At 29.6% G+C, this 21,947-nt stretch overlaps 1 protein-coding gene and 1 pseudogene across 1 annotated transcript; both read right to left on the bottom strand.

Annotated features, from left to right (window-relative positions):
• Positions 1-4,826: 4,826 nt before the first annotated feature.
• Positions 4,827-5,622, bottom strand: LOC148772809 (endoglucanase 9-like; annotated as a pseudogene).
• A 3,350-nt stretch (positions 5,623-8,972) lies between these two features.
• On the bottom strand, positions 8,973-10,174 carry LOC105954553 (uncharacterized). Its single transcript, XM_088817958.1, has 2 exons — positions 9,661-10,174; positions 8,973-9,601 (listed from the first exon to the last, which is right to left on the bottom strand). Exons 1-2 carry the CDS (start codon positions 10,045-10,047, stop codon positions 8,993-8,995), a joined length of 996 nt encoding a protein of 331 aa, XP_088674084.1. The 5' UTR covers positions 10,048-10,174; the 3' UTR covers positions 8,973-8,992.
• Positions 10,175-21,947: the final 11,773 nt, after the last annotated feature.

Here is a 21,947-nt window from a genome sequence, read left to right on the forward strand (position 1 = left end):
AATACCAATACCAATACCAATACCAATACCAATACCAATACCAATACCAATACCAATACCAATACCAATACCAATACCAATACCAATACCAATACCAATACCAATATCAATACCAAAACCAATACCAATACCAATACCAATACCAATACCAATACCAATACCAATATCAATACCAACACCAACACCAACACCAACACCAATACCAATACCAATACCAATACCAATAACAACACTATTACTATTACTAATACTATTACTAAGACTAATACTACTACTACTGATAGAGTAATACTCATACTAATACTCATACTAAAACTCATATTGATACTGATATTGATACTGATACTGATACTGATACTGATACTGAAACTGATAGTGATACTAATACTGATACATATAATAATGATATTAATACTGATACTAATACCAATGATAATACTAATAGGCAAAGAGTTACTGATATTGATATTGATACTGATATTGATATTGATACTAATAGTAATACTGATTCTATTACTAATACTAATATTAATACTAATATTAATACTCATATTAATAATATTAGCTATACTAATGTTAATACATATACTAATACTAATATTAATATTATTCCTAAAACTAATATATTAATATGCTAATGCTAATATACTAATGCTAATGCTAATGCTAATGCTAATACTAATGTAATGCTAATCTGAATATGCTAATCCTATTGTTAATGTTAACTATACGTGTAATCATAATATTATCCAAATCCTTATTATATTCATGATTCTATTCCTAACATTAATCATAATTCCAATACTAATGCCAATCCTAATCATATTCCCAACACTAATAATTCTAATACTAACAATGCTAAATGTTAATGCTAATGTTAATTCTAATTTATATACTAATCTTAATCATATCTTAATACTAATCACAATCGTAATACTGATACTAATAGTAGTCCGAATCATGGTCATAATCTTAATTACAATGCCAATACTAAAATTAATCATAATCCTAATCATAATCATAATATTAATTCTAATACTATGTTAATCCTAATTATAGTAGGAATCCTAACCATGGTATTAATAAGAATACTAATTCAAATAATAATTATAATCATAATTCTAATGCTCATACTAATTACAATCTTAATTATGATTTTGCATCAATTTTTTTTTATTTTTTGCAATGATCTATTATTTTGCATCAAAAACATTTAAATTGAATCTCTCAACATTCATATCAAATTCTTTGTGTGGTAGATAAAGCATACAAAAAACATATTAAATGTATTAAAAATTAATATTTAATTAGATTATCAAACAAACTTTAAAATTATTTAAAATATTATAAGTGAATAAGCAAACATTAAAACGTAAAAGGAATACTAATTTTATTAATAGGATAAATTATGAAAAAACCCCTGAAATATGCTAAATTACAAAAAAGACCCTACCCTTCGGTAATTACCAAATCCCATGATGTTTGTTTCTGTCTTACACGACCCCTCTTATGGTGTATTTTTTTATGGATTTTTTTATTCCTTGTAATATCCCAAAAAATGCAGATTCTACCCCTGCAGACGTGGCATTTCTTTATCCTACATTTTAAATACAAAAATTACCCTGAGGGCAGGTAATGGTAATACTAAAAAGTTGTGAACGTGTTATTTAAGAAGAATAAATATTCCGTGTAATGTCCCCTTGAGGGTAATTTTTTTCTTTAAAAAGTGCCATAAATAAATGTTGCGTCTGCAGGGTAGATTCAACATTTTTTTGGAAATATTCCATGTAATAAAATATTTCGTGAAAAATCATGCCGTAAGGGGTCGGCGTAAAACGAAAACAAACATCAGCAAAATTTATGTAATTACAAATACGTATGGATGTTTTTCTTAATTTAGCCTAATTTCAGGGATTTTCATTATTTATCCTTGTTAATTTACAACTTAAATTGATTTACACATGTGACCATATAAAAACTAACATAAAGGATGATGCTGATGAAAACATGTCGAATTTCTAGTAAACAAAAGTCACAATAAAATGATTATATAAATAATAAATGGAAAAATAAAACTTAATTGAATTTTTGTCTAAATCAGACGAATATATTGTGATTTAAAAAAAACATAGAGATATAAAGATATTACATTCTTATAAAAATTATAAAATAAATAATTTTATTTTAAAAATATTTTAAAAACATAAATTGACAAAATAAATATATTTTAGTATATATGATGTGAAAATAGAAAATTTAATAATCTTTCACTAATTTAGATACCTAATTTTAACTTAAACAAAAGAAATCATATATTCCAATACCGAAAGATAGCGAGATAAATACAATGTTAAAATATTTAATAATCAATTATTTACGCTATAATACCCTAGATTTATATTCTTATTTTCATATGGTTTAAAATTTTGATTTAAAAAATTAGTTAGAATATCGGTAGCTAAATGGATTGTAGTAAATCTTGTATAATTAGTCTTATATTAAATTAATAAAAAAGAAAAGATACATTCTCTGATCGTATCATGTAAAATGTGTAGTATCAAATAATTTAATATACAATATTTTTTTAATACGAATTCAAGTTTATGAATTAAAATACAAAATTTCCGTAACAACACCAATGATCCAATTATAATAAGGCAATATTTCAAATTGAATTTAGTTAAATTCAAATCAAACTAATTACTGTTATAATTAAATTCAAGAATAAACTAGAACTTCACCCGTGCATTACACGGAGGTCAGTTTTAAAATGAGAAAAATAATAATATTTAAACGATTATCTCTTTATAACAACACCAATTCAAATAAAACAAAATGAAATGAAAAAAAAAATTATCTCTTAATTCAGTGTTGTAACAAATGAAATTCAATTAAATATTACAGAGAAGAATAGGGTGAGGGAGCAAAACACAATATGAAGATTAAGTGAAATCATTTAAAACATATGATATAACTTTATTTCATGGAATGCAATCTACTACACCATGTAAATCTTCTGCAAAATAACTAATTTAACAACAAGCACAGTAGCATAAACGACACAATATATATTCAAATAACCTGCAAGTTTATCACTAACAACATGTAATTAGTGATGTACATTACTCAAACAACAACACAACTGATAAATATTGCAAAAGATATAAGATGTATACGCCAAAACCAATAATAATAGCAACACTGATATCAATATTGATACTAATACTGATACTCTGATACTAATGATGATACTAATACCGATACTAATACTTATAATAATACTAATACTAATACTAATACTAATACTAATACTAATACTAATACTAATACTAATACTAATACTAATACTAATACTAATACTAATACTAATACTAATACTAATACTAATATTAATACTAATACTAATACTAATACGAATACGAATACTTATAATAATACTAATACTAATACTAATAATAATAATAATACTAATGCTCATACTAATACTAATTCTAATAGTAATACTAATACTAATACTAATTCTAATAGTAATACTAATACTAATACTAATACTAATACTAATACTAATACTAATACTAATACTGATACTAATACTAATACTGATACTGATACTGATACTGATACTGATACTGATACTGATACTAATACTGATACTGATACTGATACTGATACTGATACTGATACTGATACTGATACTGATACTGATACTAATACTGATACTGATACTGATACTTATACTGATACTGATACTGATACTAATACTAATACTAATACTAAGACTAAGACTAATACTAATACTAATACTAATACTAATACTAATACTAATACTAATACTAATACTAATACTAATACTAATACAAATACAAATACTAATACTAATACTAATACTAATACTAATACTAATACTAATACTAATACTAATATTAATACTAATATTGATATTAATATTGATACTAATACTAATACTGATACTCGTACTAATACGGGTACTCATACTGATACTCAAACTAATCTTAATCCTAATCATAATACTAATACTAATACTAATACTAATAGTGATAGTAATACTAATACTAATACTAATACTAATACTGATAGTAATACTAATATTAATACCGACGTTGACTTTTTTTTGTTTGAAAACTTTTTTTTTCCTGTACATTTTTTACCCGTTTAAACAGTAATATTACTGTGGTTGACAGTAATATTAAGATGTTGATCGTTCAACAAAGGCAACATAACAAAAATCTAAAATAAGTAATATTGACGTGGTTGACAGTATTATTACTATCAACCACAGTAATATTAATTATTTTGGATTTTTATTATCTTTGCCTTTGTTACAGTAAGTAATATTACTATAGTAGACATTAATATTATTACGTTGATCGGTAAACAAATCAAGCAAAATAAAGAAAGCCAAAAAAAATATTGATATGGTTGACAGTAATATTATTGTGTTTAGAGTAATTTTAATGTGAACGACAGTAATATTATTACGTTGACTCATCAACAAATCAAACAAAATAAAAAAACTAAAAGTCAAAATTGGATTTTTTGTGGTCAAAAGTAATGAAATTGAAGTTCAATTAGAGTTACAATTAGGAATTGAAGTTAAAAAGTTTACGATGGTAGCCATTTCTTTTCTCGTTTTCTTTTTCTTTTTCTTTTTTCATTTTTCCTTTTTCTTTCTTCTAAAAACTTTGTGAATTGGCGAAATTGACCATTTATTCTCACGTGGGTACCTCACGTGTACAACTCACGCAATATTTTAGCCAAATATGGACTTATAAGTCACCGATGCAATGAATTAGTAAGACTAGGTATCATAGTGCAATGTTTTTTAGTTTGAGGAGGCAAAGTGCAAAATAGGGCAAAGTATAGAGGGCAAATTGCACTTAATCCAAAAAATAATAACAATACTATTCACACAATATGTACCTCGTGTTCGGTTGAATGAGGTGTAGTTCGGTAGAAATGAGCACATGCTCAACTCCGTCTGCTTGTGGAATTGGCTTAGAATTTCCTCGTACGGATATCCAGGGCTTAGAAATAACCTTAGACGAGTCAGAAGCACCTACGTATAAAATAAAAAAAAATTGCATTAGCGTTTATTATTAACTATTAAGCGGGGAAAAAACACATATCATTGACTTGCTTGAGCTCCAGGGAGCTTGTTATCCCAGCTAAACACACTGTACGATGGGCTTCTCTCAAAGGCTCCGGCACATGTGGCAAGAGTTGGGCCAGTCGCAAGCTCGAGATACGAAAGGTTCCCCGTGGCGTAGTAAAGCCATGTGGCACCCACAACAAACTCATCCCAATAACTTGTGGAGTTGTAGTAACTCGCTGCCTGATTTTCAAGGTTGTAAAGGCCACGTTGCTCTCTCGAAAACTTGAAGAAGGTCTCTGAACCATGGATCAACCGATGTGAATAGATACTATTGTCCTTGAAGACAATAGAAGCCGATGCTAGAGCGGCAACCATCTCCGCATCTCCGCAGCTAGATCTAAGCAACAGTGACTGAGAGTCACAGGTCTCTCGTAATCTATATGTTCTGGTCTCATCCAACATGAGTGGTCATTGGGATCAGTACCACTTGGGAAACCCCCTCTTCCCATCTGCCAACAACAAATTCCACGTTTTTTTTTCTTCAGGTCGTTTCATTTCTAAAACTAATTTACGTAGGATTAGAATTCAATATCATTAATGTAAGGTAGCAAAAGAAAGGAACTGTATTAAGTCAGTACACTAATTATTATTATTATTATTATTATTATTATTATTATTATTATTATTATTATTATTATTATTATTATTATTATTATTATTATTATTATTATTATTATTATTATTATTATTATTATTATCATCACCACCACCACCATCATCATCATCATCATCATCTTTCAACTAAGGTACTTTTGTAGTCTCTCTTAATTATTTAGTAATTATGACTTGATTTTCTTGAAATAAAGTTAGCCTCGAACCCCAAACTCGCTCGTTGCCCAAAAGATCTTTAATTCTCCCCACCAAATTCGCGTGCAAATAACGTGCATATTAAGTGTAAATTGCGTGCAAATTACATGATTAAACGTGTAAATTATGATATTATGTGATTCAAACAATTAAAATAATATATTCATTGCTTGCCAATAATCGTGCCAGCTTTGTTTGTTTCTTCCCATTTTCAATGTCCCGAGTGCCAAGGAGCCGGTGGAGGTGGCTCTACCCGAAACCTGGGCGGCACAGCCGAAAAAATAGTGTTCGATCGATCCCGAGGTTTCATTTGACAGATAAAGCGACGAGTGCAGCCACCAAGCCAATATTCTCGACGATTGTGGGCTCCTTAATTATAATCGTAGTTTTCTCGAACATCCTGAAACCCACTGTGCTTGTCGGGCTCGCAACCATTGGTCCCACGATCATGTTGGAATTTGGTTTTGTCGAGTTCCTCCATCTCCAACCACCCTTGCAGATGTACTTGATCTTCTTGTTAGGAATTGAGGCTCCTCTGTGGTGGACATGCTTCGGATAATGCTCGACGAAGCCCACAATGTAGCTCATATCTAGGACCAATTCTAACTATAGGCGAGAAAGGCAGTCACATTGGCCCCTCAATTTTTAGAAAAAAATAGGGTCCATCGAATAATTTTTTTATACTTCTTATATATTAGTAGTATTAATTGATATTTAAAATTGTTAATAGCTCAATAATTCGAACAATCGGAAGTATATTATTTGACATATATAGTTTAAATATTTGTTGAATAATTTTTATATTTATTCTTGCATTCGTCACAACTATATTATTTGGCATTGTTTATATGTTTGTTCGAAATTTTATACTTACTAGTACTTACCCGTGCATTGCACGGAGGTCAATTTCAAAATGAGAAAAATAAAAATATTTAAACGATTATCTCTTTATAACAACACAATTCAAGTAAAACAAAATGGAAGGAAAAAAATTATCTCTTATTTCAGAGTTGTAACATATGAAATTCAATTAAATATTACTAAGAAGAATACGTGAAGGGAGCAAAACCCGATATGAAGGTTAAGTGAAATCATTTAAAACATATGGTATAACTCTATTTCATGGAATGCAATCTACTACACCATGTGAATCTTCTGCAAAATAACTAATTTAACAACAAACACAGCAGCATAGAGGATACAATAGATATTCAAATAACTTGCAAGTTTATCACTAACAACATTCCATTAGTGATGCACATTACTCAAACAACAACACAATTTATAAATATTGCAAAAGAGATAAGATGTATATGGCACTACCAATAATAATAGCAATACTGATATCAATACTGATACTAATACTGATACTCTCATATTAATAATGATACTAATACTGATACTAATACTTATAATAATATTAATACTAATACTAATACTAGTACTAATACTAATACTAATACTAATACTAAAATTGATACTCATAATCATACTGCTACTCATACTAATATTGATACTAATATTGATACTCAAACTGATATTGTTGCTGAGAATAATACTAATACTAATACTCATACTAATCGTAATACTAATAATATTGATACAGATACTGATACTGATACTGATACTGATACTGATACTGATACTGATACTGAAATTGATACTGATATTGATACTCATACTGATATTGAAATTGATACCGATATTGATACATATAGTGATACTTACTAATACCGATACATATACTTATACTAATACTGGTACTAGTACCGATACCGATACTTATACAGATACTTATAATGATATTAATACTAATATAGTACTAACACTATTATTAATAGTAATATTAATACTAATACTGATACTAGATTACTAATACTATTACTAATACTAATATAAATGTTAAAACTAATTTTAATGCTAATGATACATATACTGATACTGATACCGATACCGATACTAACACTGATACTGATACTGGTAGTGATATTGATATTGGTACTGATACTTATACTAGTACTGATACTGATACTGATACTTATATTGATACCGATACAAATATTGATACGGATACTTATATTGATATTAATACTAATATTTGTACTAATACTAATACTATTACTAATACTAATAGTAATACTTATACTAATAATAATACTAATACTAATACTAATACTAATACTAATACTAATACTAATACTAATACTAATACTAATACTAATACTAATACTAATACTAATACTAATACTAATACTTATACTAATACTAATACTAATACTAATACTAATAATAATACTAATACTAATACTAATACTAATACTAATACTAATACTAATACTAATACTAATACTAATACTAATACTAATACTAATACTTATACTAATACTAATGTTAATACTAATACTAATACTAATACTAATACTAATACTAATACTAATACTAATACTAATACTAATACTAATACTAAGGGCTCGTTCGGTTACCGGGATCGGATTAATATGGATTGGATTGGATTGGATTAACTCCCTACTGACTAATTAATTAGTCGATTAGTAGGATGATCGGTTGCTTGGATTAGACCTACAATTAAATCTGTTAAAATCTGGTAATAAATGTGATTTGTCCATAATATCCCCAACTTAGCAATTATCCTGCTATAATTCGTAAAATTTATAACATCAGCTACTATCTTTTTCATAACATCAACGCAACTAAGCAAAGCAAAAATTATATTTTACTTCATTATATTAAACTCTATAAATTTTCTAAAACCATGGAACTCAATTTTTTAAGCCTGCACTTCTAAACTTGATCAAAATAAACGAGAGAATAATTCTGATTCTCAATAATAATCAAACAATTAATCAATAACCAAAAAACAAAAAGTACGAGAGTTCAATGTAAAAAAAATGACCGTCTTAAAAAAGAGTTCAGTGAAATAAATAACAATGGAATTATTCATTGCATAAGCTAGCCTAAGTTATACCAAAAAAAAAAATACTCTAATCATCACTAAACCTGATCGTCAAGCAACATCATGACGAATTTATGCTTGGCCTCATCAGGCATGCTAAAGAATAAATCCATACTATATGTGGAATTTACGAGTTTGTTAGCCGCCACTATCTGATGGTCGATTGAGAGTCCAGGAATGGCTGCAAGTGACTCAAATACATTCTTCCTTGCCATAGAAGCATCGTGCTCCATCCCAAGTCGTTTGCTAAGATCCCCAAGAGCCTCTTTTGAGTCTGAAATATATGTGCTCATCATATTCACTAAAGGTTGAATTACAGAAGAAAGTTCAGAAACCTTTCGTTTCTTGTACCCAGTTGTCTTGGCCTTCGTAGAGCTACCTGTAGGTGAGGTTAGATTATCGTCAGAGTATTCTTCGACTTCAACAGGCCCGCTTGCATCCTTTGGCACTGAGGAGTTGCCTCGGTTTACGTTGCTACCCGAAGTGGTCCCTCTGTTCAATAAGTCCTGCACAACATCAACAAATCCTTGTGCATTCGCACCAGTTGCTCTTGACTTTCCAAAGATCTCCTGCCATGAAGGATAATATGGGTAGGAGTTGTGTCGCATCTTCTTAACTTCTGGGTGCACCTGCACAATAACCATAAAAGGTCATTAATCTCGGTTTTGAGCATGTACAATTCTTATGCAATTTAAAACAAACATACAGTTCTTATTATGATGGCAAAGGACATCACCTGGACGTATTTATCCCAAACGTCATCTTCGCAAACAACCATCACAGTCTCTTCATTGAATCCAAAGCCACTAGTTTCCAGCATACCATAAATAAACCCATAAGTCTTCTTCCATACCTGCAACTTTGATTGGATATGGGGTTCTCCACGAATGCACGCCATAGGAAAACGTTGAGCTAACGCACGCTCTAGCATAGTCAAGTATCCGCCTTTGAAAGAGTTATCGGCTTTCATACCTCTAGCCACCAACTCCTTCAACTCAGCTATCAACCCACCTTCTTCTTCACGAGTCCAATGTCTACGAATAATGCGACCTTTTGATGTTCCATCTCCTAAGTTGTTCATTGTTGCCTCCATGTATGAATTAAAGAAAAATAAACAATAAATTATAATTATTTGAAGACCAAAATATTCATACACCACATATAGCAACCAATTTATGCACTTAACTATATAACAGGGTAAAGAAACAAAAACCAAAAAATAAATAATAATCAAGATGTTATCATTGTCTTACATTAGAAACACCACTAATAACTAGTGCAAAAAAATATTTTAAACTAGATTACAGTGCTCATTATGAGACATTTTTTATTCAACACCATATAATCATGCTAGCGGCGACGCCTATACTGAGAGAACATATCACGTGCTAGATTATCACGCCAATCGGTCCAAGATCCAGAAGAATCAAGACTTGAAATGAAGCCATCGTCGCTTCCATGGAAGATATCACCGATTTGCAATTCCCAGGGATCATACTCCATATTTGTTCTGATAAAATTATGCACGAGCGCACAAGCCATGATGATACGATTTTGGACTTTGATGGGATAGAAAGTATTGCTTCGTAAGGCAGCCCGTCGAGTTTTTAGCAATCCAAAAGCTTTTTCTATTACATTTCGTGCCCTGCTATGTTTCATATTGAAATATTCTTCAGGATTTTGAGGTGCTGATCTACCCTCACCCCATTCTTTTAAATGATATCTCTTACCCCTATATGGTGTTAAGAATCCAGTGGTGTTCATATAGCCGCCATCACATAAGTAATAATTACCTGCATAAAAAAATAAGAATAATTAAAATAAGATTTAATATTTTACTTTGCATATTTTTTAATAGTGTATCAGCAAATTGATTGTAGATTCTTAGGAACTTAAAATGAGTAATACCTATTGGCACTTTAAAGCCATTAGGCCGCATCACGGCATCACAAGAATGCGACTATCTGCGGCAGAGCCCTCCCATCCAGATAATATATAAATGAAGTTGGAGTTTCTATCGCATACACCTAAAACATTAACTGCAATTTCTCCTTTTTCTCGATCTATACCTAGGTTTTTCGGTGAGTGGTACTCTCACTTGTATAAAGGTTCCATCCAAAGCGCCTGTTGGGTGCTAAATACCAACACGCAAGTGCACGTATCGCAAACAAGTAGTAAAAGTGGACTCGTGAGAGTCGGATGTCGATCCCACAGGGAATACGTAAATTATCTAATCCTAAGTACCAAATTCTAACAACTATGATTTTTATCCAGCCTACGCAAGTTTGTCGAATTAAATCAATTAAACAATTAAAATAATTAAGAAAGCAAAGAATCACGAGAAAATATCAATATAAAAACGGATCTAGGATTTTATCTTCCCCCTATGCAAGAATTGCTCACCCAAAACCCCTCAATTATGAAATATATGATTCATGATTATTAACCCGAGACACTAATTTACTCATAACCCGCTGTCGCGTATATTATAAGTCTATTATTCATAAACGGTTCACTATATGTCTATGCAAACAAATTATGAATAAAGCATTAACTAACAAGTCTCGTAAACGGCTACCTAAGGTGATATCTGTATGTCTACGACACCACATGCAATTGACACACTCATCCGGTGAAAACTACTCGAAGGTTCTTATACTTACCGTCTAATTATCAAAATAGCTCTGTCGAGTCAATCCCAATAATCACAGATAAAGCACATAAATTGATCAAGTTCATGCACTAACAATCATAACAAGTAGAAGAAATAATCATAAAATCATAATCGCATAATCTCAAGAAAACGGGTTCACCATCCCCACATCGGGTTCCAACAAAATCCTAGATTAAAAACTTAGCTAATCATGACGAAAAACATAATAAACGTAATAAAATTCATAGATTAAGAAAAGATAGGTGAAAGAAGAATTATGATGAAGATTTGTCAATTCTCCGTCTTCGATTCTTCGTTCTCTCGCTCCTCTCGCTCCAAGATTGTGTTCAAAGTCCCCTTTGATTCGTGCTTGGTTTGGGCTTAAATAGATGTCCCAACTTTGTAGATGATTCTAGGTTTCCTTGTGTGTTTAAAAGTCCAAAATTGCCTCCAGCGTGATTTGGCACGGCCGCGCGAAAATCAGTGCAATTCTCGCACGGCCGCGCGAGAATCGCCGAACCTTCTGCCCAAATTCAGCATTTGGCACGGCCGTGCCAAAAATAGGCTAATTTTGGCACGGCCGTTCGGGCCTGTTTTCAGCCAATTTTCAGCATATTTTGATTATTTCACTTTTGGCCCATATTTTCTCCAAATTTGCAGTTTTGACCCCAAACTTTTCCAATTCTTCAATTTGTACCTAGAATACAATAAATCAACTTTTTAAGCACCAATTATCGTAAATTCACACAAAAAGCTCAAATAAAAAGATACGATAAAGTGTAAAAATATACACTTAACAGCGCCCAAACATCCCTATGAGGAATATAAAAAAAATGTTAAACCACCAATATCCAGACATAAACAAAGTATATGTTTCTTTTTTTAATGTGAAGTAATCATCTAAAATATAGAGAAAAATTATGGTTCTTTTACCTTAAAATGCTTCCAATTCTCATTTGTCTCAGCATCACCAACCGGTTGAGGGGAAACAAGTAAAATCTGATGCAATTTAAGTACCACTTCAAGCACTCTGTTGAATCACTTGCTAACAGTATCACCAGACCTTTTGAAGTCATAGGCAACTATTCGTATTTTTTTATGATGGGCAAGAACTTGAAGAAACATAGCAACTTGTTCATGTACAGTCACATATTTGGAATGTTGGAGGCCACCAACGTGTTCTAAGAGGTAACACAACTTCAAGAATGCATTAATATACATTCTTGTTTGATCAATGCAATGTTGGTTATTGGTAAACACCAATTGACGCAAAGCATTTACTTGATCAGGTATTTTGTCGACAAGACTATATCTCCTTCGTTTCTTATTTGTGTTATTTACAACCCGATTGTCTGTAAGTATTATTACGAATAGCAAAAAAAAGAACAAAAGAATAGTCGTGCGAAAGAGATATTGGTGTAGGACGACCATGATTTGCACTTTGGTACACATATCCATTGTTTCGACAAAGCTGTAAAATAAATAGGTTGAGAAAAAAAAATGTCGAAAGCATGAAACCCACAAATAATGATTATTAGAAGTAAAGAACTATAATTAAAAACGATATATTCTTCAATTGAAAAAAAAACAGAGAAGAATATAAATTAAAAAAAAAAAATCAACAACAAAATACATCTCCTGCCTCACCAAAGCAGGAAACACAAAAATATGATGCAAAGTCACCAAATAATTGCTACCCATCAACAAAAACAAAAAAATATAAAATAAATTTTAAGAAATTACCAATTAAAATGGCCTACAGCCGTTCTTCTCTTCAAGACTTTTCTTGCTTTGATTAATGAGGTGAAGATAAAAAAGTGGGTTAGGGTTTTGTTTCTTCCAAGATTTAATAGAATAGGGTGAATATACGTAACTTTATTCTAGGGTAATAGTGTAATTTTCATTATTAGTAGACATCTACTATTTTAATCGCAGGGGTGGAGCACCGATTAGATTTTGAGAATTAATAGGGTTTTGTAGCGGGCTCATGTTTTTATAGCGGGCTTCCCCTAGTGCGAATCTTGTCAACCGGACATGCTATTAGCCCCTACTATTTAGTCTAGTAGGGGGTAATAGCAGTAACCAAACGAGCCCTAATACTAATACTAATACTACTACTAGTAATAATACTATTACTAATACTAATATTTTAATATTGTTAATGTTAATGTTAATGCTTATTTTTATGCTAATGCTATTATGGATATGCTAATGCTAATTATAATTGTAATTCTAATACTATCCAAATCCTTATCCTATACTTAATCATATTCATAACACTAATCATTATTCTAATCTTAATTATAATCATAATCCTATTCCTAATACTAATCATAAGCCTAATAATTTTAATACTAATAATGCTAATGATAATGCTATTGTTAATTCTAATTATAATCTAAATTATAATTCTAATCTCAATCCTAATGCTAATCATAACCCTAATACTAATGCATGTCACTCATTATCGTACTAAGCATAATCGTAATATTAATTATAATTCTAATACTAATATTAATCATAATCCTAATATTAATTATAATATTATATTAATCCTAATTACAATCTGAATCCGATTTCTAGTATTAATACTAATACTAATTCAAAGAATTTTAATTCTAATTCTAATTATAATACTAATATTTATCACAAATTCTGAGTTTGCATTAAAAATTTTTGCAATGATCTATTATTTAGTATAAAAAACAAATCTATTCAATCTCGAACCTTTATATCAAATTTATTATGTGTGGTAGCTGAAGCATCAAAAATCACATATTAAATATATTAGAAATTAATATTGAATTATATTATCAAACTGACATTAAAATTATTTAAAATATTATAAGGGTATAAGCAAACGTTAAGACGTAAAAGAACAATAATCGTTGTCAATAAGATAATCTATGAAAATCCTCATAAAATTAGGCTAAATTACAGAAAACACCCCCACTTATCGGTGATTATCAAAATCCCTCTCATGTTTGTTTATGTCTTGCACGACCCCCTTATGGTGTGATTTTTTACGGAATCTTTTTTATTCTATGTAAACTCCCAAAAAATATGGATTTTACCCTTGCAGACGTAACATTTCTTTTATCGTACTTTTTAAATTCAAAAATTACCCTCAGGGGTGGTCATGGTAATCATAAAAATTTGTAAAAGTGTTATTTAAGAAGAATAAAGATTTCGTGTAAAATTCCCCTGAGGGTAATTTTTGTCTTTAAAAAGTACCATAAAGAAATGTCTCGTGTGCAAGGTATAATCAACATTTTTTGGGTAATATTTCACGTAATCAAAAAAATTCCTTGAAAAATCATACCATAAGGGGGTCGATGTAAGACGAAACAAACATCAAGGGAATTTTGGTAATTACGAATATGTGGGGGCGTTTTTCTTAATTTAGCCTAAGTTCAGGGAGTTTTCATAAGTTATCCGTGTTAATATACAACAACTTATTTACACGTATGAGCATATGTTAGAAACTAAAATAAAGGCTGATGCTATTGAAAATAGATCATATTTTAAGTACACAAAAGTCACTGTAAAATGCTTATATAAAAAAAAATAAATAAGAATTAATTGGATTTTTGTGTAAATCAGTCAAATATATTGTGATTTCGAAAAAAAAACATAGAGATATAGAATCGATATGATTCTTATAAACATTACACAATAAATAATTTCATTTTACAAATATTTTAAAAATGGAAATTAAGAAAATAAATATAACTTACTATATATAATGGGGAAATAGAAAACTTAAGAATATTTCACTAGTTTAGATACATAGCTTGTAAGTTGGACAAAAGAACTCATGTATTCCAATACCAAAATATAGTGAGATATATACAGTGTTAAAATATTTAATTATCATTTACGCTATAATACCCTACATTAATATTTTTATTTTCATATGGTTTAAAATTTTAATTTAAAAATTAGTCAGAATATTTGTAGAATATTTGTAGCTAAACATTTTTTTTTTCCAATGATAGGTTCTCTATATCTTTCTTTACCCACACTATAGGATTGTAGTAAATCTCATATAAGTTCATTATAGTACTAATATCGTGCCAAATGAAATGATAACCACTAAGTTGGTATTTGATAGATAATATTTTGTTGGTATACTATGATACTTGATATTAGATAACGTTTTTCATCCAAAGCCACAATATTGCAACAATCTTTCTCAATTTGAAAAGACACACACATAATTATGCAATTACGTCTCATGTAATTCTAGTCGTTTATGTAATATATAAATATCTTATTGAGTTTGTAACTAAAAATGGATCGTAGAAACTACTGATTTGCCGATTGATATTGTATTTGTTAATAGAAACTATTTACGGCAAGACACCTTGAGTGGGGTAGTTAAATGAGCTATCAAAACATTTAACCACCATTTTCATACTCAAAAATAATAATTTTTAATTCTAATATAGTTATGAAATGAGGGTTGTATTTTGATATTTCGTCTTTCAGAGTGTAAAAATACATTATGCAATCATGCATAATAAAATATCAAACATGAGTTATGAATTTAACCACCTCAGTGTCCATTTAGAAAATAACATGTGGCAATTCGATATATAAATAAATTTAATTATATCTAATTAACAACTATTTAATACCTATGGTTGGAGCAAATTCATTTAGATAAATATCAAAATAAAATATTAAATAGCACATAAATATTTGCAAACGCATTTTGATACTTTTGGGTTGGAGTTGCTCTAAATATATACATAATTATATTTATCAGAGTTATAATGAAATACTTATTAGTGGAATAATACGATCTTTATATATTTTAAACAAAACAATTGATATTCTTATTGTTTGGTATTAAATAAAGTGGATAAACGAATTTCATACCAAAGATTTAGAATAACATTATTATATTTTGAAATATATAAAATTAATTCATTTTTTTTTATCAATTGATTAAACTTAAGTTATGTTATTCAATTTATTAGTTTAATTATGATAAAATTTGTATTTTAATTAGTATATAATTTAAAAAGTTAAATCAATCGTAAAATTTATTGTCATTGATTCAGTGAAGAAAAAATAATTGTTTAAAAACAAACATGAAATTCATGTAGTATAATTTTCAATATGGTAAACAATTGGGAGTACATGCGATTTGATTCTCATGCGATTCTTCATGCACTTACCACGGGTCGGAGTAGAGGTTGGGAAGACATTATTGTTGAGGGTGACGTGAAGCCCAGGAATCAATGAAAATTCGCAAGAGGTTCTAGATTAGTCGATTTTAATTTTATTAACATGCTTTGATTAGATTCGTTTAAAGCGAAATAAATCTAATCTAGCAACTTACAGTTTTCGCGAGCAGATTCGTTTCTATCTTCGATGCACGAACGATGATCCAAACCAAGTCTTCAATCCTCGAAGAAAAACTGATGTCCATAAATTTATAGCCTTCTTCCTTCACCAATATCTCCGAAATATTTAATCTAATGGAGAAATCCTTTGGAAAGATTATAGTACTGTGGGTTAGGAAGCTAATGTGTAAATTTCAAGCCTATCGGATGAACGGTTGATTTATGGTGAATTTCTTCGCAGGACTGCTTAGAAAAATTTGAGAATAAATGTTTGCTCTAAAAACCTATAATCCTCTATTGTATATCCCGGATTAATAATTCTTCTACAAGGATGGACTTGTACTTGAAGAAATCTAAATCTATAATCGAGAAACTTAGAGAGAAAAGAAGAACATAAAATTATTTTCTCTCCAACGTTGAAATAGGTGTGTACCGATATTGTCTCTCCCATCAACCTAATCTCTATTATATATAGCACAAGGAATTAGAGACACACATAGAGAGGATTACATGGAAACAAATCCCACTCATTCTATAACTCTATATAGTCGAAAATTGTAATCCAATAGGGACTTAATTTTCGGATATATTAATTACAATATACAATATTGTTTTCTCGATTAATTAGAAAATCCATTGGTCTACAATAGGGATTATATTATAGGAGAAAATATAAATTGGGCAACTAATAATTAATTAAATTCAAACTCTTAAAAGAATTCATTTAATTAATCATTAAATAATTATTTATTTTCCACAACCAAATAATTATTGAACTCCCGTTTATATTCTCAAATATTACATTCGAGCTCCAGTCGATCATTAATTAGATTATCCCCACATTAAGATATCTTATAACCACCAAATAATTTATACACTGCTAAATAAATTAAATAATTTTCTTTTCATGAGTCTTACCCGCTTAACTTATTTGAGTATGCCGGATACGAAATCCACCTGGCCAGGACTTGGCATAAACAAATCTTATAACCTACTCAAGGATTATTATCAATCGCATATTTCAGAGATGTGGATTCCTTTCGATAATTAATTTCCACCAATTAGTTCTTAATGTCTCTACCCAACGCACTGGGGGCCATTTGACTCAATATATGAATCTCTCCAATTGTGACATCAAAGTAGAGATCATCAATTAAATGTGTACGCTAATTATCTAGGGATTAAGAGAGTGAGTAATATAATGTCAACTAGAAATAATACAGTTTCATATATGAACAGTGATGAAACAATTATTTCACTTTGTCCGGTTCAACACATGTCGGGTGTGGTAGCACAATAAGTCAAAACAATAACTACAAAAGTTATTTATGTTTACTGTGATCAAGACCAATCACTTAAATATTGTGCTACAATCTCTTACCAATGGTTAGTCCACTTCCATCTAGATTGTGAACGTTTATCTTTGTATTCTAAACGAACTTTTGAAATGATCTTTTTGTGCGCCGTAACACACCATTTCGAATACTATTGGAATATTAGACTTGTACATTTAATTAATGGAGAAACCATCAATCAAATGCACTTAATGCCCTAGTGTAGATTCTCATTATAAAATGATAATATACTATTTTATTAATTTAATAATAAAATTATGTAGCTAAAAGCGAGACTTTTAGTCTACTATCCTAACATGTGATTGGTTTGCCCGTCATTGAAGCCCTCACCAAAGGCGATCTTCTGGAGTCAACGTATGGTGCTTTCTTGGAGGAGAGCCCGGCTCTGTCCAAATATTTTAGAAACTGCTCCTTTTCGTTTGTCAAACGAAATGGTAATAGACTAGCTCATTTGTTAGCTGGTAAGGTGGATTTTTCTTGTACTGAAGATGAGAACCTTCCGTTTGAGTATGGCGAATGATGCCCAGTAATTATGATTTGCTTTCAAAAAATAAAATAATAGGAAGTACATTACTATACACATGGCAGAAAAAAAATAGTGTCAATTTTCGCAATATATTAAATTCGAACATGTATCTTTCTTTTTTACAGATAATTAATATATAATATTAAATTAGTAAAAACATACTTATTTCCTGGTCATGTTCATGTAAAATGTATAATATCAAATAATTTATCCTGCAATATTTTTTTAATATAAATCCAAGTTTATGAATTAAAAAACAAAATTTTCGTAACACCACCAATCATGCAATTATAATAAGGGAACATTTTAAATCGAATATAACTAAATTCAAATTAAAATAATTAAAAACTTAAATTAAAAAATAAATTTATTTAGAGTTTCCAAGAAAGTTGCTATATTTAGAGCATTTTATAAATATAGGATATAAATATATTAATAAAATAATTATATATATTTAATTACTTTTAATTTTGGAAAATGATGAGATGTTTTTTGATGATTTATTTCCACCAATCAGTTCGCCACTTGGAATGAAATTGAGGACATGTCACCAATTGAAATTGCCAAATCTCAATCAATTAGGTGTGGAATTTAACTTTTATATATTATATAGATTTATTTAGATTTTCCAAGAATAATAAATTATAATTATTGTTTGAAGTTGTTTAGGTAATAAAACAAATGACATGGAAATAATTAAATATAAATGGCAAGTGGTGATGACATGTTTTTTAATGATTTATTTCCACCAATCATTTTGTCACATGAGATGAAATTGAGGACATGTCACCAATTAAACATGCCAAATGTCATGCAATTAGGTATTGTATTCAACTTTTATATATTATATAGATATGAGGGGTTCTATCAAAGAGCCCTATCTAAAGAAAATTAACCATAAGTCCCAAGAAGGATCCTAATAATTACAAGTTAAATATTTTGTCACGCTATGTATTTCTTGATCAAGGCATTTTGCTATAAGTTCCTCTATATTAGATTTTATGTGGATAAATCCATGTTACAAAAATCAACGAATAAACATGCTGACTTTGAATCACCAAAACCAGGTTTAAATTTCAGACATCTCTACAAGCATTGATGATATAAGTCTGTTTCATGCTTAATTTAAAAAAAAAAAAAAGTATATTTATTCTGAATTGTTTTGGATTGCATTTTGAATTCTTGTTTGTATGTGAATTTTATCGATTTAATTGTTTGTATTGTACTTGTCATTTCTTTGAAGACTGCCGATTTAGTGTATTTTAGGTAGTCCATTTTGTCTGAAGTCTGAAAATTTTGTTTTGCATTTAGATTTCTTTTTTATTTTAGAAGGCTGGAATATTATTTTTGTTAAATTTCAAAATGCAGCATGTCAATTGTTAAACAATAACTATAGAAAATGAATTAAAACTACCAAAAATGGCAAATATATGTTGTTTATTTACTACACTGCAGAACGGCAAAAACGTTGTTTGCACTAAGTTGTTTTCATCTTGGATTATTTTATGTTTGGAGATTTTTTCTAAGTTTCTTGTGTTGCAAATGCTTGTTTGACATGTGTAGTTTGCAGTTTTTATGTTTTTTTGGCATCTCGTTGTTTGTTTTTTTCAGTGTACTTGCTGTTAGTATTTGCATTTTCTTACATTAATTGTTTGCAGTTTCTTGTTTCGTATTTGTCGTTTGCATTTTCTTAGTTTGTTGTTTGGTGCAGTTTATAATTCCATATTCGTGTTTGTTGTTTGTATTTTGGTGTTTTGGTTTCAAACTCAATTTGCATGTAACATCTATTTGTAATTGTAATGGTAAAATGCTTGTTTCTTTTTAGTTATCTTACTATTAATTTGTAAACAAGTTCTTTTGCCAATTCATGTTAGTTGTTTCCATGCTACATGTTGGTGCTTTATATTTGTATTAAAATAGTGCTGCATTTTATTGGTTGTTTATTTGTGCAATTACAATTTTCTTTGGTACTTGATGTTCATAATAATGGTTTTTCTTTTTTTTCTTGAATTGTCAACAACCACTTCAAAAAAGAAAAGAAAAAAAAAAAGAACAAATCATCAGATGACTATTCAATATCATCCAAAAAGTAAAAGACAATGTTAAATGAGCCTGCACCAACAGGACAAAATATAGAACAAGCAGCTCCAACCCCGAAATATTGCTCAACCGTCGTTTTCGTGGTTCGCTTATTGAAAAAATATGACCTTAATGAACACCACATTCAAGGCCGGTCGTGGGATATACGGGGCCCTAAGCGAGCTTTAAATAAAAGGTTGTTTTATGATCCAACATTATTTAACTTAGTAAAACAAACAAAAATAAATATTTAGTTACATGAAGATTAAAAATGCATAAATCTACAATAAAAGATATCACTTGAATATATATTGTTTAATCGTCAGAGGATACTACAAAAAAGACGAATTATTTTTTCTCTTTTTTTTTTTTATAATAATAGATATTAAAATAGTTAATAGTGATCTGCCGATGGCATTTTTCAATCTTGTATGATAATGGATGCACAAAGAGCACTGATGAAAAAACGTTTTAATTTGATAAAAAGAAATTGTGCAATTAATTTAAACCCCAATTGAAAATAGACATAAAGCACAATTAAATTGAATAAAAACGCTAGTATGTAGCCCAACTTATACATTCATGATTTACATAAAGTCTATTTTAAATTGCTAAAATACACAAGGCTAATATACAAAATACACACATATATGCATACTATATTTTTTTGGGGGGGGGAGGGGGGTGTGCAACCTTAAGAGGTGGGGGCTGAAAGCAATTGCTTGTGTGGCAAATGCTCAAGGCCGGCCCTGACCACATTGCAAGCGTTCGGAGGACTGCATTTGCCAAATTCATACTTCCATTTATGAGGAAAGAGATTCCAGCTCAACACTTCCGTAAGTCTATGCAGGAAGTGTACAAAATTTTCCTGACACATGCGACAAAGATAAACAACGTACGCTTTATTATTGGAGGAAAAAAGTTTAAATTAAGCTCCGTTGAGTGCCAATTGATTTTCGGGACAAAGATTAACAATATTTGTTTATCCTTTCTTTTGTTTTTTTCACCTTGTTGCAGTTTGTAACT

Source organism: Erythranthe guttata, chromosome 1, assembly GCF_056151865.1.
Source record: "Erythranthe guttata isolate IM_541 chromosome 1, IM_541, whole genome shotgun sequence".
Lineage (NCBI taxonomy): Eukaryota > Viridiplantae > Streptophyta > Magnoliopsida > Lamiales > Phrymaceae > Erythranthe > Erythranthe guttata.

Bases quoted from the DNA above. Each gene is read 5' to 3' on its own strand.
- LOC105954553 (XM_088817958.1), bottom strand. From the start codon at position 10,047: ATGGAGGCAACAATGAACAACTTAGGAGATGGAACATCAAAAGGTCGC. The intron at 9,602-9,660 runs GTATGTTTGTTT...GATTAATGACCT, and splicing joins TTGCCATCATAATAAGAACT to TTTATGGTTATTGTGCAGGT.